The sequence below is a fragment of the Protomyctophum bolini genome, assembly GCF_963924005.1.
Source record: "Protomyctophum bolini genome assembly, chromosome: 22".
Classification (NCBI taxonomy): domain Eukaryota; kingdom Metazoa; phylum Chordata; class Actinopteri; order Myctophiformes; family Myctophidae; genus Protomyctophum; species Protomyctophum bolini.
The window spans coordinates 28,479,845-28,496,376 of NC_137883.1; the positions used below are offsets into that span (position 1 = coordinate 28,479,845).

At 43.9% G+C, this 16,532-nt stretch overlaps 1 protein-coding gene across 1 annotated transcript in view; it reads left to right on the forward strand.

The window, feature by feature from the left end:
- Positions 1–16,532, forward strand: part of gpsm1b (G protein signaling modulator 1b) — a 43,651-nt gene that overhangs the window by 10,591 nt on the left and 16,528 nt on the right. The window contains exons 2-11 of the mRNA XM_080756544.1: positions 4,144–4,365; positions 5,843–5,978; positions 6,717–6,859; positions 8,656–8,779; positions 9,970–10,085; positions 10,993–11,148; positions 11,539–11,647; positions 11,982–12,096; positions 15,075–15,145; positions 15,672–15,836. Of these exons, the coding sequence (XP_080612670.1) occupies positions 4,144–4,365; positions 5,843–5,978; positions 6,717–6,859; positions 8,656–8,779; positions 9,970–10,085; positions 10,993–11,148; positions 11,539–11,647; positions 11,982–12,096; positions 15,075–15,145; positions 15,672–15,836 (1,357 nt within the window). The remainder of the gene's footprint in view (positions 1–4,143; positions 4,366–5,842; positions 5,979–6,716; positions 6,860–8,655; positions 8,780–9,969; positions 10,086–10,992; positions 11,149–11,538; positions 11,648–11,981; positions 12,097–15,074; positions 15,146–15,671; positions 15,837–16,532) is intronic.

The following is a 16,532-nucleotide window of genomic DNA, read 5'->3' on the forward strand; positions in this document are numbered from 1 at the left end:
TCCTGGGTTCGATTCCCGCTGGGGACGTGCTCTCTCCCCCGCGCGGCGTCATCACGTGCCCATACCCGAGGCGGGGTTGGTGAAGGGCCCCTCTGTGTGGAGTTTGCATGTTCTCCCCGTGTCCCCTAGGGCAGTGGTTCCCAAAGTGGGGTCCGGGGACCCCCAGGGGTACCTGAGGGAGTTCCAGGGGGGACCCATCTATTTTGTTCATGTTCATAAAGTGCTAAAGTGTTTAAAGCAGTGGTTCCCTAACTTTTTCATGTCAAGGACCCCCAAATTGACACTACTTAGCCTGTGGACCCCCATTTGAAAAGATATGCCAGGGACCCCCATAAAAGAAGACGTACACATTTAGACGTCTACATTTAGACGTACACATTTAGACGTCTACATTTAGACGTCTGTATACATTTAGACGTCTACATTTAGACGTATACATTTAGACGTATACATTTAGACAGTGTCCCCCCGAGTGCCTCCCCAGTGTCCCCCCGAGTGCCTCCCCAATGCCTCCCCAGTGTGCCCCCCGAGTGCCTTCCCAGTGCCTCCCCAGTGTGCCCCTGAGTGCCTCCCCAGTGTCTCCCCAGTGCCTCCTCAGTGCCTGCCCAGTGTCCCCCAGTGTCCTCCCAGTGTCTCCAATAGCAATACAAGAGCAATAATACAAATTAATCTTAATGTATTAATCTTATTAATTAATTAATCAAATTAATTAATTAATGAAAATGCGGCCTGTGCCCAGCACCATGCCAAAGCTTTTTCCTGCAGGAAACACTGCTTGTGGTTGTAAATATATTGTTATCCGTGTTGCGAGGATGAGGGGGTACTTGGAAAAATATCTACCCCTAAAGGGGTACCTGGACCAAAAAAGTTTGGGAACACCTGCCCTAGGGTAGGTACCCTCACAAAAAACATGCAGTAATCCTGGTCTCTAAACTACCTCCCCCTGGCCAGCCGGGGTGCCCGATGGAGGGGAAAGGAACTGGTCGGAATAACGTGTTCCTTCCACGTGCTACGTCCGGCCGGGGAAACTCTCCCCCCGTCAGGTGAAAAGAAGCAGCTTGGACTCCTCAGACATGCATAGAAGGAAGCATGAGGTCAGTCCGCTGCCCCCCAGGTTGGCAGAGGAAGTGTAGCACCCAGGATTTCATTAGATAATTGACACAAAAATGGGTTGCAAAATTATGGGGTAAAAATATAAGTTAAAAAAAAGGAAAAGAAAGTGGTTTATGGTAACATAATAATGTTACAGGCGTTGACACTAAGGGTTGCCCACTTGCCCCTGGCAGGTAAACAGAAGTTCCGTGCAGGTGGAGTTTGCTTTCAGGTTGCCTGACCGGGCAAGTGTTTGAGAGGGGACAGAACCGTCTATAAATACACACAACACGAGATGTATCTGTCTAAACACTTGAACATGGCCAGAGCACTCTGTCTTCTGGTCTGTGGAATGTAAAATAAGAGCACTGTTTGCCTATAATATGCTGTTCACGGTTTGGTACACAAATATAGAATAACAAGTCGTGAACCCATAGTCATATTCATAGCTATGTAGGTATTTAGCATAAGAAATTGTGGTATGGCATTTTTTTATAGAAAACAAGTCTTAACTTGAACGGGTCAACTTTTACCTATCATATACTTTTGGGGCAAGTGAGCATGGCCTTGAACATGACTTGTACTTGTGCCTCTGAGACCTATAGTGTCAGCCCCTGACTGTGTCAGTGGCGGAGTCAGCAGACAGATGGATTAGTCCGGGATATTCACTCGCTGTCCTCTGTCTGAGAAGGTTCAGATCTCTGGATTAGTGATTGGCCAGATGCCACTTCCCCCACCCCCACCCCGTCACTGTCTTGTTGGTGTGTGAGGTGCCGCCCGGTGTCATTCTGCTGTCGCACGTTTCCAGCACCCTCACCCCAAATCTTTCCATGTCACCTCAAATAACAAAGGGAGTCTACCAACCCTGGAACGGCTGGTCCGGTGCATCACAGGAACAAGGACACTTAATGCAGGAGGAGAGGACACTGGAGCAGGACAGACATTTTAAGCCTTTTATTATGTGCTAGTATACAAAAACGACTAACGTAACCTGATGTCCATGACCTCAAATAACATTTGGGAGGATGGAGAGGATCCACAGAGAGGAGACTTTTAAAGTATTACTGAAGACTGCGAGAGCTGGCCATTTTCCCAGATTTTGACAACTGAATTGTTTACTTGGAGGAACGGAACTTAACTTCAGTGCTGGAAACATAAACGTTGGGATTCTGGATAACGCCTGGATAACAAAACATGCTGTATGTTCTTGCGTGGGAGTTTCAGGTTTTCAAGCTCCTTTTGACTGTTGAAGTTCAATATTTGGATTTTGAACGCTTTGGAAGACGTGAAAAGCAGATGTAATCCTTGTCATGGGACGCTTTGTTTACAGCTTCTAACCAGAATGTAAAAAGGCAATTGAAAAAAGTTAATTTGTCTTCTTTTTTTTTTTTACATTTATCTAAACCAGTGCTCCACTATATATCTTAATCAGGCAATTAGGCATGCGGATGGAATTCACTGTCATTTTACAAAACTGGATTTAATACTAACTCCTTAACTACCTAATATTGATCTTTTATATTGATTTGGCCCCCCCATGGACCCTGAGGCTTGCCCCCTGACTGGGGCAGAAAGGGCAGTGTGCAGATTAGTGCACCATGGGCCTCGGCCCCAAGCTGTGCTTAAGCCTTTGCGACTGGAGCTACAGGTATACGTGGAGAAAACACTAGTCAGGCTGAAGCCCAGGTAATGTTGGAGACGGGTTTCTTTACCACTAAGATGAAAACATGATTTCAGATTTGCCCGGGGCGAAAGTTGTGAAATCAAATTCCTTTGGATTTGTGTATGAGGAACACAATGAAAATAGGTCTTGGACTTTATTGTGTCTCATCCTCGGATGTTTTTAACTGTAACGTTATTGCTCTTCAAGTAACCTAAACAAAGTAATGCCGACACATAACGGTATAGTGACTTTGATGTGGGACTAGTCACTAGTGACTACGCTGAGAGTAGCGTAATTTGCACAGCCTAACTTGGCTTTGCTGATCAAGGCATTGCCATGGTAACCAAGCCATTCTAGAGGTGGGTGGAAGAGTGTATACTGTAGTATACACAGAGAGCAGTCTGATCCTGCTCAGTCTTGCTCTTTTGTTAAGTTATTTCTAGCATGCTTTCAATTTCTATTCAGCAGGGATAGTAACTAACATATCTACAACATACATTACATTATATGCTGCAGGTTAACTTGTATTCTAATCAATTAGATTTTGCTTGACCTTTACACAAAACATAAGCCTACTTTTTATAGATATTTTAAATAAAAATGTGTCGACATGTCCTTTTAAATCTCAATCTTAACCCATTCTGAACGGGAACCCATTTTGGTGATAGCATCATGTTATGCTTTAGCTATTGAAAAATAGCAGATCTACAAGCTCGTAGCGCGCCACCGAGTGGCGCGCTACGAGCTTGTAGGTCTGCTATTTTTGAAAAGAACGACTGACATTTTTAGAATCTGATCTCGGGTCAGAATGAGGTTAATCAGACCAGTGTGTGTCCAGTGGAAACCTCGTATGAATCTGATCTCAGGTCAGAATGGGTTAATACCTTCTCTATGATGATATATCTATGATGTATGACACATGGTTTCAGCCAGACCAGTCTGAACTAAGTCAGTTGTACTGTACTGTACTGTACTGTACTGTACTGTACAAGCCCTGGCCCCTGTGTGTGTGTGTGTGTGTGTACAGTGTATGTGTTAGGCTGCGCAACAGTGACACTTGGTGGTCGACAAACGCTATTGCCGTACTCGGACAGAATCGTACGTACATATAGGGACACGCATACATAGATAGGGACACGCATAGCTGTCTATAGGAGTGGCTGCACCACTCACAAAGGTAGAACGAGCTGGAAGTGCAACTTCAAGATGCTCATCGTGTCAGAATGATGTCTGACTCTGTTGTCAAGGAAACATTGACATGGCTAAACTACAGACCCTGTTGCTATGGTGATCCTGTCAAGATAATAACCCTATTCAAGATGCTTTCTGTCTCCCACTTTGTGTGTGCGTGTGTGTGTGTGTGTGTGTGTGTGCGTGTGCGCACTCAGGATGGAGGCGTCTTGCTTGGAGTTGGCCTTGGAAGGAGAGAGGCTGTGTAAAGCGGGGGACTTTAAAGGCGGAACAGTGTTCTTCGAGGCGGCGGTTCAGGTGGGCACGGAAGACCTGAAGACCCTCAGTGCCATCTACAGCCAACTGGGCAACGCCTACTTCTACCTGAAGGAGTACGGCAAGGCCCTGGAGTACCACAAACATGACCTCACGCTGGCCAGGTGAGGACGCAATGGGCTCAGTATACACACACGCCATTTTGGAAAGAACTTGGGGGCCTCCTTCACAGGTGTTACAGATGATACTGATGAAGGCTCTGTTCCATTCTGGTCAAACAGAGTCCGGGTGCGGCTATTGTGCATGTCAGCTCACTGGAAACACTCTGCTACACCAGTGGGTCTAAAAAGGGTCCTTAAGTGGGTTCCAAATGGCCCCGTACGGGTGTGTAACCATATGGCTTAACTTTATAACTTTAGTTTTATCTGGTCTAGTCTTATCCAGTCCTTTTTATTATTACCTCGTTGTTATTGTCCCACCGCTGCTTCTGCCTACTGAGTGACGAATAAACAGTGTTGCCAGAGTTTGTGAGAGAAATAAGCAACCAGGTCTCTGTTAACAAGCCCAAAAGAAGTGTCTCTAGGCTATGGCTATTTGAAAATAGCCGATCTACAAGCTTGCAAGTAACTGCTGTATAATTGCAGTATTACATGCACTCCCTTTCGGCGTTCCTGCATGCAGTATTGCAGGCGTAAATTAATGACTGTAAAACACACCCTCTCGTGTATGCACCACATCTCTGTATGTCTGTCTGTGTGTACGTTTGTAATGCACGTAACCCGAGAACCGTTCGCCCCACCGCTTTCAAATTCGACATGCACGTTCCACACCCCCAGTGTAGTGCCTGGTGTCGAGTCGGTCGGACCCACAAGTGTCCAGAACTACTTGGGAGAACCAAAGTGTAAAATTGCACAGCATTCAGTGAAAAACATACATGCTGCTTTTCATCTAGTTCTAGTTACTTTTTAATTGTCATTAACAAACTTTACATCATAGATGCATAGCCAGAACAAAATGAGGTTCCATATGTTTTAACTTGGCCTTTTTTTTCCTGTTTGAAATCAACACAGATGTGACACAGATGTGCGACAAAGTATGAGTTATCCAACCCTGGTGTTTGCCCTGTCCCAGAAAAAGTGACGGGGGATTTGAAACCGTTTACGCTGACCAACCACCGGCTTGATATTTGGCGAGCTCGTTAATCCCTTCCCCTGCCGACTGTGCCGGGAGGTGTGCATTTGGTGTTCCAGCTGGGTAGCGATTAGAGCCAGCAGGAGCATTTAACTTGTTACATCACATTCCCAGCAGGATCACTCGTACCCGAAGCAACCTTTTAGCTGACATGATTAATAATGTAAAATGAACATCGTCATATTGTTTTTACGAAACAGAAGAACATATGATTTTCATTCATTAATCATTAACGTAGACAAGTGATATCCAAATATCAGTGTGTCAAGGACCACCAAATATATGTGTATACGCGTGCTGTACCCCATTTAAAAAAATGTCTTCTAAAGATGTGGACATGTTGGAAGTGTTTAAACTGTTTCCGCATATCCCCCACCTTGAGGGCCAGTGACCTAAGAGTCTAAGACGGTTCACTGTCCTTACTTTGGCACCGTTTCCTTTCATTTTCAGGACAATAGGAGACCGAATAGGTGAGGGAAAGGCCAGCGGTAACCTCGGTAATACGCTAAAGGTGCTGGGGCGCTTTGATGAGGCAGCTGTGTGCTGTGAGAGGCACCTAGACATCTCTCAAGAGCAGGGTGACAAGGTATGACACACACACACACGCATATTCTATCTAAACCATAACCTTACCATTAGGGATGTCCCGATCACCTTTTTCTGCTCCTGATCCGATTCCGATCATTTGATTTTGAGCCGATACCGATTTTTCCCGATCCGATATTTTATCCGATACTTAACATTTAACCCATTTAGGACTGAGACCAGCTTTTACAAATGTCTTCTAAATCCTAACAGTTTTCTGAAGAACCTATGTTTCTATGTCAGTGATTCTCAAACTATTTCACGTAAAGGACCCCATCTGACAATGTGCTGTTCTAGGGAGCAAACATATGAGTTAAAATCATTCGCTCTGAAAGAATATAGTATATTCAAAGATTTGCGCCACATTTTCAAGATCTTTCAAAAATAGGTGATAGGTAGATCAGCTAAAGTATAACGTAATCCTTAAAACAACAAAAGGGGTTCCTGTCCTGAATGGGTTAAAGTTGCAGACAGTCAATTTGTTTCAGAACACAACAAGCCTTGTTAACATTTAATAATAATAAAAAAACAGCATAGTCCAGAGTCTGGACTACCGGTATGCTGTTTCTTTTTTTTTAAATTATTATTAAACTCCAGACTGACAATTTCTTTTACTGTCTGGCCACTACTGGCCACAGAACAGCTAGTTGACTGTCGGCAGAGGTTCAGTTGTGTTTTGTGATTTTCCCATTGCAGGAAGATGTTAACACGTGTCTTGTTAATGTTTGTGTGGCTTTAGGTGGGAGAGGCGAGAGCATTGTACAACGTTGGGAACGTGTTCCATGCCAAGGGCAAGCAACAGCTATGGGGCTGTACGCAAGAACCTGGAGACCTTCCTCCTGACGTCAGAGACACACTGCAAAGGGCTACCGGCTACTACGAGTTAGTGTTGATTTTAACTAGATTTTTATTTTGAAGTTTAATACATTAGCTCATGGCAGAAGTACGTTAAACAATGGGTAGTTCTCGTACCCTATGTTGAGAAGCAGTGGTATGCACGCACGCACACACGCACGCATGCACACACACACATTAAATAAACACTTCATACTGGGCCCATTATCGCCTATTAAACCCACACACTACCAGCTGAAGGCAATTATCGGGCACAGTACAGGTGAAAGTGCCAGCTATGATTCAGAACAGGCTTGTGTCAAAGTGTGTGATTAAACTGCAATTGTTGTTCCATTAAAAGGACATTAAAAGCGTAAGCGCGGGTCCCTGTGGATTCACAGATGCACACCAAGCTTAAGTGCTCGACAGTAACACAGTGTTGCAATGGTTTTTGTCTACATGTTGCTGATAATTTCACAATTTGCATCGGTGAAAATTGCACATCCCACAGATATTGTGACAGGAATTTTGCCTGTCTGCAGTGAGTGACAGCACTTCTTTGTCAAAGAAATGTAATAGGTTTTCAATGTCACTGGCTAGTTGGTCACGAAATAATCTACATCACACGTTCTCAAAGTGGGGTCCGGGGGTCCTCGAGAGGAGTCAATGGGCTCCCCAGTGAACAGTTAAAACACTTTAAAGCACCATTACGAATTTCGGCTATTCTAAAATAGCCAATCTACAAGCTCACAACACGTTGCATCACAACTCGCTGTGAGCTTGCAGATCTTTATTTTAATTTTTATTGTTTTTAAATCATTGACATTTTGTGTCAATAAATCTTGTCTGTTGGGGTTCCCTGGCACAAAATCTGTCCAATTGGGCATCTGCGATCAAATGCATAATGGATTTGGAGGTCCTTGACATGAAAATGTCCAGGAACCAGCGCTCTAAACAGGAATGTGTTCATCTGTTTGTAGAATGAACCAGCGCTCTAAACAGGAATGTGTTCATCTGTTTGTAGAATGAACCAGCGCTCTAAACAGGAATGTGTTCATCTGTTTGTAGAATGAACCAGCGCTCTAAACAGGAATGTGTTTTTGATTGATTGATTGATTATTTTTTTAGACAATATATCATATGCAAAAACAGTACATAGTACAGTAAAAAAAAAGCACATTTTATCCAAAAGGATGGCACCGAAAAAAGTCCTTGCGGTCTTGTTTCCATTCGGGTCCCAATGCATTCATTCATAATACAGTGATGATAGTAATCGAGGATACCTCACAACACATGAAAGTTATTTACAGGTGTACCAACAAATCTAAATAAATCTAAATACCAAATAAATCGCTCGGAGGGGGGGTATAGGGAGGTTGGGCAGTCATCTTCTCTCCTTTTGACCAGCTGATATTGATAGGTGATTTTTCAGACCGGTTTTAAAGGAAGCCAGTGATTTGTTTGTTTTGAGGGAAGGGGGCAGGGCATTCCACACCTGAGTGGCAGTGCTGTGGAAAGTGAATTTACCCATATTTGTTCTATATGTGGGTGGCACCAGATCATTATTTATACTCCCTCTGGTGTTGTGGCTGTGAGAGTTGCTCACCTTTGTGAGGTAATCGGTTAAGTAAATGGGGACTGAGGGCACAGAGGGCAGGGTTGAATTTACTATTTTGAAAGTCAGCCCCATTTTCAACTGCTTGACTCTGTCTTCTACCCGGATCCATCCTATGCCATCAAAATGTGTTACATAAAGGTGGGTCCTGGGCTCTAGGCCTAGGAGGAGTCGAATTAGTTTGTTCTGGGAGGTTTGAAGCTTAATTTTTTTGATCATCTGTTTGTAGAATGAATCTGTGTTTGGTCAAAGAGCTCGGGGACCGAGCCGCCCAGGGGAGAGCCTTTGGTAATCTGGGCAACACGCACTACCTCCTGGGAAACTTTGTTGAGGCCATCAAGTTCCACCGCCAGGTGAGTAATTACAGTATTTATAGTTGTACACGTTTAACACCTTGACGGCTTTAGATTAAAGGGTACCGAGGCTGCCGGGATTGTTTAATTACCTTTGGAGCATACACCTAAGTATTTGCGCCTTTGATCCATGAAAATAGTTCCATGGCTTGTTGTCGAACCGAAGAATATGCCACCGTCGCACAACAACAACAACAGGCAGTGAGAGCTGCTGGAGTCCAGTTGAAACTGCTGTTCACTTGCATTGAACTCATTTTCCCAGAAGCCCTTGCTTCCGCTATTTATTTTTGATTATTAAAAAACGGTGAATTAAACACACAAAACAAATAGTGGGTTTAGCGTATTATGCAGGGTAGAAACATGGATTAAATAGCGTGGAAAGTGGGTTATGTAGCAGAACTGTTAATGTATAAAGAATCAGACGACAAGCGACCTGTAATTAGGGCCGCAACTGTCGATTATCTCCTCATTGATTAGATTGCTGTTTAGATCAATCGAATAATTAAGAAGAGATCATTGAGGGAGCTCCTCACGTACAGTGATTCCGAGATTACACCTAAAATAACATAAGAACACGATGCTGACAACAAATGGTTGCATACAGGCATTGAACGGTTATTTAGTAAATTCCTAAAATGGCCAATAGATGCTAGGGTATTTAGTTTTAGATCTTGTTGCAAGAGGTTCCAAGAACCAGATGCGCCGCCAATGCTGAAAGCCTTCCCCAGTTCAGTTCAGAGATTTGGCACGAGGAAACTGAGGGACTGGGCATTCGCTAAAGCCAGTTCGAATGCGACTAGGGTTCTGACGTAACATGGATGAAATATATTGATCAATATATTGATGAACAGATCAATAGAGTAAAAAACAACCCCCCCCCCCCCCCCCCCCCCCCCCATTTTTGAAAAATCGTGAACATTTGTCTTTTGTATAGGGTTATTTTTTTTTAAAGCAAATATTTTTTAACTCAAATCTTCGCTTCTGGCGGTCCCTGGAACTAAATATCTCTACATGTTGGGGGGACAAATGTATTTTGGGGGTCCTTGACACGAAAAGGTTTGAGCACCAGTGCACCAGTGCGACAGTGCAACATTGGTAAACGACAACACGTTTTTCAGAATCGCCTCATGTCTTAATGTAATGAATGCTCTGCATAATAGGACTGAAAGTGATATTGTGTCATTTCACAGCGACTGTCTATCGCCAAAGAATTCGGTGACAAAGCAGCGGAGCGGCGAGCGTACAGTAACCTTGGTAACGCTCTGATATTCCTGGGCCAGTTCAACACAGCCACAGAATACTACAGGTGAGAATAGAGGATGTTCTGACATCTAGTGGACGAATGATAGAAGTACACATACAGTATGTGGTCAAAAGGCAGTTATTATGGCTGAGCCTATATCTGTCATTGATTCGAAATCCCTTATTTTTTTTAATAATACTGAATACATATGAATATGTATTTATTTCTACTTCACCTTCTAAAGTTTTTCCCCTTTCATTTGTTTTGTCTGTTTAGTCTGTTGTTTTTAAGTGGTGCAACCACTTCTACAACCAGCTCGCAATGTCCATGTACCTGTTTGTTTGTTTGTGTAGGTCAATGAGCACGAGTGGTGTGCGCATGCGTGTCAATGAGCACGAGTGGTGTGCGCATGCGTGTCAATGAGCACGAGTGGTGTGCGCATGCGTGTCAATGAGCACGAGTGGTGTGCGCATGCGTGTCAATGAGCACGAGTGGTGTGCGCATGCGTGCACGTGCACCACTGGTGTGCGCACGCACCCGCACCCGTGTGTGGATGTTGTTGCTACATGAATAGTGTCAATGCTAACGAGCTAAAATATAGCCATCCTTGCTCTAGAAAGCACCAATGTTTCCATCTAGACCACCGGAGTATCAGCAAAAACCTCCGAAAATCGCGCTAATGGACCAAACCATGGAGAGCTCCGTACATTAGGAGTTATTCAGCTTTTAGAGAGGGGAGTTGCACCACTTGGTTCACACAGGTGTGATTTTTTATGTGACAAGCACCGTGAGTTTACCAAGAACAGTATTTTCCTGCCATGTATGCAGAGTGTGTTTTAAATTGTTTAAAATCAATTACTGATTGATCCACAATTCCAAAGTGTGGTTAATTATTATTATTATTTAAAATCCTCTCCTCCCTTCTTTCTTGGATGACGTTATTCCCCTCATATTGCTTGTTTGCTTGTAGGAAAACCTTGCAGTTGTCCAGGCAGCTCAGAGACCAGGTGATGGAGGCCCAGGCGTGCTACAGCCTGGGGAACACGTACACGCTGCTCCAGCAGTACGAGAGGGCTATAGACTACCACCTCAAACACCTGCTCATCGCTCAGGAGCTCACCGACAGGTGGGCACCCACACACGCTCACACCCACCCACACTCACACCCACCCACACTCACACACACCCACCCACCCACCCACGCTTCTCATACCCACCCACCCACCAACGCATCAGCGTTCTCAAATAAACATGCTAAATTGCATCTGAGCCAGTCTTCCATCTTTTATTTTGGAATGCCGCTTTTTTCCACTTAGTTGTTTTATGAGTTAAGTTATTTTCAAAGCTGAGCACCCACTGCCTTAACCAAAGGGCAGTCTCCAGAGAAACCCTAACCCAGTGGAAGCGCACCTGCTTTTCTTTCTTTACATACACACTTACTGTATTTGCAACTTATTTTCTTTGCTTGTTAAAGACATTCAGGTATTTATGCGTAGTATTTTGCGTCTATCCAAAGGGTGGGTGAGGGCCGTGCCTGCTGGAGTCTGGGAAACGCATACGTGTCTTTGGGGAACCACAGACAGGCTCTCCACTACGCCCGCAAGCATCTGGACATCTCCAAAGAGGTACAACGTTTTCACATGCATATAGATATACTCACATGGTACGCTGTAGGGCTGGCTGCCACAGTGGTGGGAAAAAGTACCCACATTTTGTACTTTAGTAAAAGTATCAATACTGTGGTGTAGAAATATGAGTAAAAGTCTGGAATTAAAAATGTACTTGAGTAAAAGTATCAAATGTACTTTAAATACCAAAAGTGGAAAGTACACATTATGCGGAATGTCCCATTTTCAAGTTTTCAAATGTTTAAAAAGATAATGTTACAGTCTTGAGATTTCATTTTGCGTGTGTGTGTGTGTGTGTGTGTGTGTGTGTGCGTGCCTGCCTGCCTATCAGATCGGGGACAGGAACGGGGAGCTGACCTCCAGGATGAACGTGGAGCAGCTGATGGATGCTCTGGGGGTCAGCGAGAGTGACCTTTCACCCTGCGGGTCAGAGTTTGAGATTCAAGGTGAGAGAACCATACCATAGATACAAAAAAATATAGATGCCTTATTGGTCGCTGCACTTTAGCTGCAGAGACCTGTCTCCAACGGGAGGAGGAAGTGAAGCGGAATCTCGGAAGGCTGCTGGGAAAGAGGGAGTTCCGCCTCTGATTGGCCTATACCGAACGTCCCCAATATCGTTCTTCCGTTTTGCTCCGCTATACTTCGCAAGGAATCTGGGCAAAGCTTGCCAATGCAATCCAATCACGCATTGTCATTGCGTTCCGTTGCCTCCATGTTGCGTTCCGTTGAGATGCAGACGCCGCATAAATCGGTATGGAACGTTCGGCATGGATTTTTATATATATATATATATATATAATTATCTGTCTGTCTACGGTACATCTTAAGGCAAAAAAACAGCTAGTGTGGAATTCTCCTTTTAAGTTGTTTAGAAGCTATGCTTCAGTATAAGAACTAGTCCAGAGTCTCACCGCTCTCTTCACATCACATCCTCCTGGCAACGCATGCATGCGCTCGCTCGCTCGCGCGCACACACACACACACACACACACACACACAGACTGAGGGGGAAATACCACACTTGTCCTTTAACGACTCTTTTCAGTGTGGGAGTCCATATTATTTGCGTGAGATTGACTGCTAAAATATGTATTGGATGCTACAAATGTCCTGGAGACAATTTATTTGATTATAAGTGTACTTGTTCAGAAAGGGAACAGAGTAGTGTGGGATTGAGTTACCATTGAAGTGCTTATTCTTGGCAGTTAAATGAGCTTGGTCAGATGTAGTAGCAGTCATAGAGCACCGAAGTCACTTTCAGTAGAGGGCGCCAATACACAGGTTCATGTATTTCTTTTTTTGCATTGTTTTCTCCATAGGGCGATTTTAAGTCGCTTCATATCAGAACCGTGTTTGAAAAATAAACCGACCACCCCAGCCTTTCTGTCAGGGGAGTGGCTGTGCGTCGTTATCATATTTGATACAGCCAGTTTCTGGAGAAAATGGAATTATTGTGGCCGCAAAAGACTTGAAACTACATATGAAGGCAATATCGCTGCTAATATACGTCACGCCCAGCTGTCAACACATTGCGTTCCTGAGATTCCTCGTTGACGTAAGCTCAGCTGGTGGTGACTCGACTCGTACTAACCACGAAACATTAAATATCAATAAAATTAAAATAAACGTAATTAACATTCAGTTTCTGTTGTGCGACGGGCAGATGAAGCCACCCGTAAATGTACATGTAGTCTCTGGGTTGCTTGACTCGTTTCTAACGCTTATTTTGTTACTCTTTGGGTATATTTGTACATTTCCACCTTCATATGCATATAACCTGTGGACTGACGCCCTCTACTGACAGTGACGTCAGGACTTCAGTGCTCTATTATTGTCGTGGTCTAGAAAGGAACCTGGTGATCTGGCTGTGCTCTCACTCAACCATGTGATTTGATGAGAAACAATATTCCTCTTCAACAGAATATTATTTTGGCTACAATGACGCCACACCCTTGTACTTGCAAATAGGGTAAGGGGATTTACAGTAATAGAGAAGGGTTCCCACGGTCCTGACATTCGTGGAAATATTGTGCAAAAAATAACGTATTCCAGGCCTGGAAAAGGTTTGGAAAATGAATCAAATGTATTGGGAAATGTTTAGAATTGACAGTTTCTGGCTATTGATTTTGTTCATAAAAAAAAACAAAAAAACATGTCCGAACACATGTATAGCATTATGTGAAATTCGTATTTTGTCACTTGACCAAAATATTAGATCTACAACATACATCTGTACGTTGTAGATCTAACCTTGATAGGTTGTTAGCTTGTAGATTTGTGGTTCGATGGAGTGCATTGATGGCACACTGGTGTAAGAGCCTCATTATTGCACCACATGATGATTGCTATAGGCCTGTAAATGAGGTAATGAGGTAAAATACTTATTATTTGCTAGCAAAAGGCTGGCAATGACCCCCCCCCCTGACAAGACGTCGTCACATTGAATGTGATTGTCGGTTCACACGCAGGCCTGCTCTGCTGGCGCGTGCACACACACACACACACACACACACACACACACCACACTGTTTTACCACAGTGGACACCTCAGGACACGGCAGACCTGCGTGTCCTGAGGTGATCAAAGTGGTGAGATAAAGTGGTGGGAAGAAGTTGGCCTTCTTTTTTGCTAGCATGTCTAGTCACATGGATGGAAGTACACAGCACACGAAAGAAAAAAACACAATGATAAACAAACATTGTCCGCGTCCTCACATAAGGCTGTTGCACGATGGACCGATTCACACCCAGATTTGAGAATTCTCCCTCGGTTGAAGAGTAGGCAAATTGGTAAATGGTGCATTTATATAGTGCCTTTATCCAAGGCGCTTTACATAGATTGTGCATTTACATTCACACACACACACACACACACACACACACACACACACACACACACACACACACACACACACACACACTCATTCATACACCGATTGCAACGGAAGCCATGCAAGGTACCAACCAGCACATCGGGAGCAATTTGGGGTTCAGTGTCTTGCCCAAAGACACTTCCACATGTAAACAGGAGGAGCCGGGATTCGAACTGCCGACCCATGGATCATTGGCCTGCTCTACCTCTTGAGCCACAGTCGCCCCAAAGAGCCCCTTTTTCAGACTGCGTCTCTGGTTGTCTGTCTAAGCTAGCTCTCCTGTCTTTACCAAACGTCATGGGACCACAGACCACCAGCAGCATTGATATAGCACTCTGTTGCAGAACAACACAAAAAAGGAACGACCCAAGGGAAAGCCATACACATGAGTCAGTTCACGGGAGGGTTTCAAACTAAAAGTGTAGAAGTGTACTAGAACTAGAAGTGTAGAAGAGATACTGCAAACTTTTACATTGAAAGTTGTGACAGATATTGTTTCCCCCCCTCCTCCTCCCCCTCCCTTTTTTTCTTTCTTTTTTTTTAAATAGGAGCTAGACCCAAATTTACCAAGAGAAACAGCATGGACAGTGTGGAACTGTGGAAGTACTCATCAGATAAGGTGATTTCTCTTTTCTAAAAGGAGTTTTTTTTAAAGGTACCTTAAAGGATCAATTTTGCAACCAGAGCTTATTGTCTCCACCAGGCCGAAGGCATGGGGAGACTGTGTGTGTGTGTGTGTGTGTGTGTGTGTGTGTGTGTGTGTGTGTGTGTGTGTGTGTGAAAATAGAAGATCTATATATAATTGCATAGCTCGTAGCGGTGCCGCGCTATGAGCTTGTAGATCTGCTATTTTTCAACAGCTAAAGTATAAATAATGCCAGTTAAAACACCAAGAGGGGTTACCGTCCTGAGTGGATTTAAAGTTCTACGTCCATGTACTAAGGTACATTTAACCTATTTTGAGCGGGAACCCATTTTGGTGATTATGTTATAATTTAGCTATTGAAAAATAGCAGATCTACAAGCGCATAGCGCACCACAGAGTGACGCGCTACGAGCTTGTAGGTCTGCTATTTTTGAAAAATCGTGGAAATATTTATGAGGTCGGGTCAAAATGGGTTAATCCATCTCTGCTTGTGCTGTAGAATGGGGACAGTCAGGACATGGACAGTATATCCAGGAGATCCAAGCTGTCCCAGCCGGGTAAGAGGAAGGGCTATCCCGACAGCCAGTCATCAGACGAACGCCAGTGGCTGGACTCTCCCGTTGACGCCGATGACATCACTGTGCAAGTCCCGCCTTCAGTGCCAGTAAGTCATCAGTTATATGAATCAAGCGAAGTTGAGTCAGTTAAAAATGTTGGCTTTAAAAAGAAATGCATATATAATTGTATTTGGCTAAACTTTTAAAAAGGTTTCACGAATAGCAACGAATAACAAGCTGCTACGAAGTGCTATTCCCCAATTTAATCCTTGCGTAGGACAAAAAAAGACGATTTGCTCGTCCACATGACGTATATACGACACTATAGCTGAATAACACACAGTTAAGCATTTTATAATGAATGACTTATACTGTCAAAGTGTCAAGTATCATAATACTGGACTTTTGTTTTTTATGATAGCTCATGATTATAATTATACATTGTTTTAAGCAGATTATTATTAGTTTATAAAATGCATTATCTAGACTGATGGTTGGAAAGGTAATCAGAGACGTGGCTTTGTTGCTGACACCAGCGATGTCTGAGTGTCTTGCGATCGCTTAAACCCCAAGTTAAACCCCAGTTCCTTCAGAGTATAAAGTGTATCACCTCCTAAATGCATTATCCTCATCCTCCGCCTCTCATTCCCTCCGTTCATTTTAGACACCCTTTTTAGTCGGTCGATAAGATTGTTAATGGACTTAGCGAGCTGAAGGCCAGGAGACGAGATCTCGTTATATGCAGCATCTGCTGAGGAGTCTGCTTTATACCTGCAGAGCCAGGGCAAGACATATGGACAGCT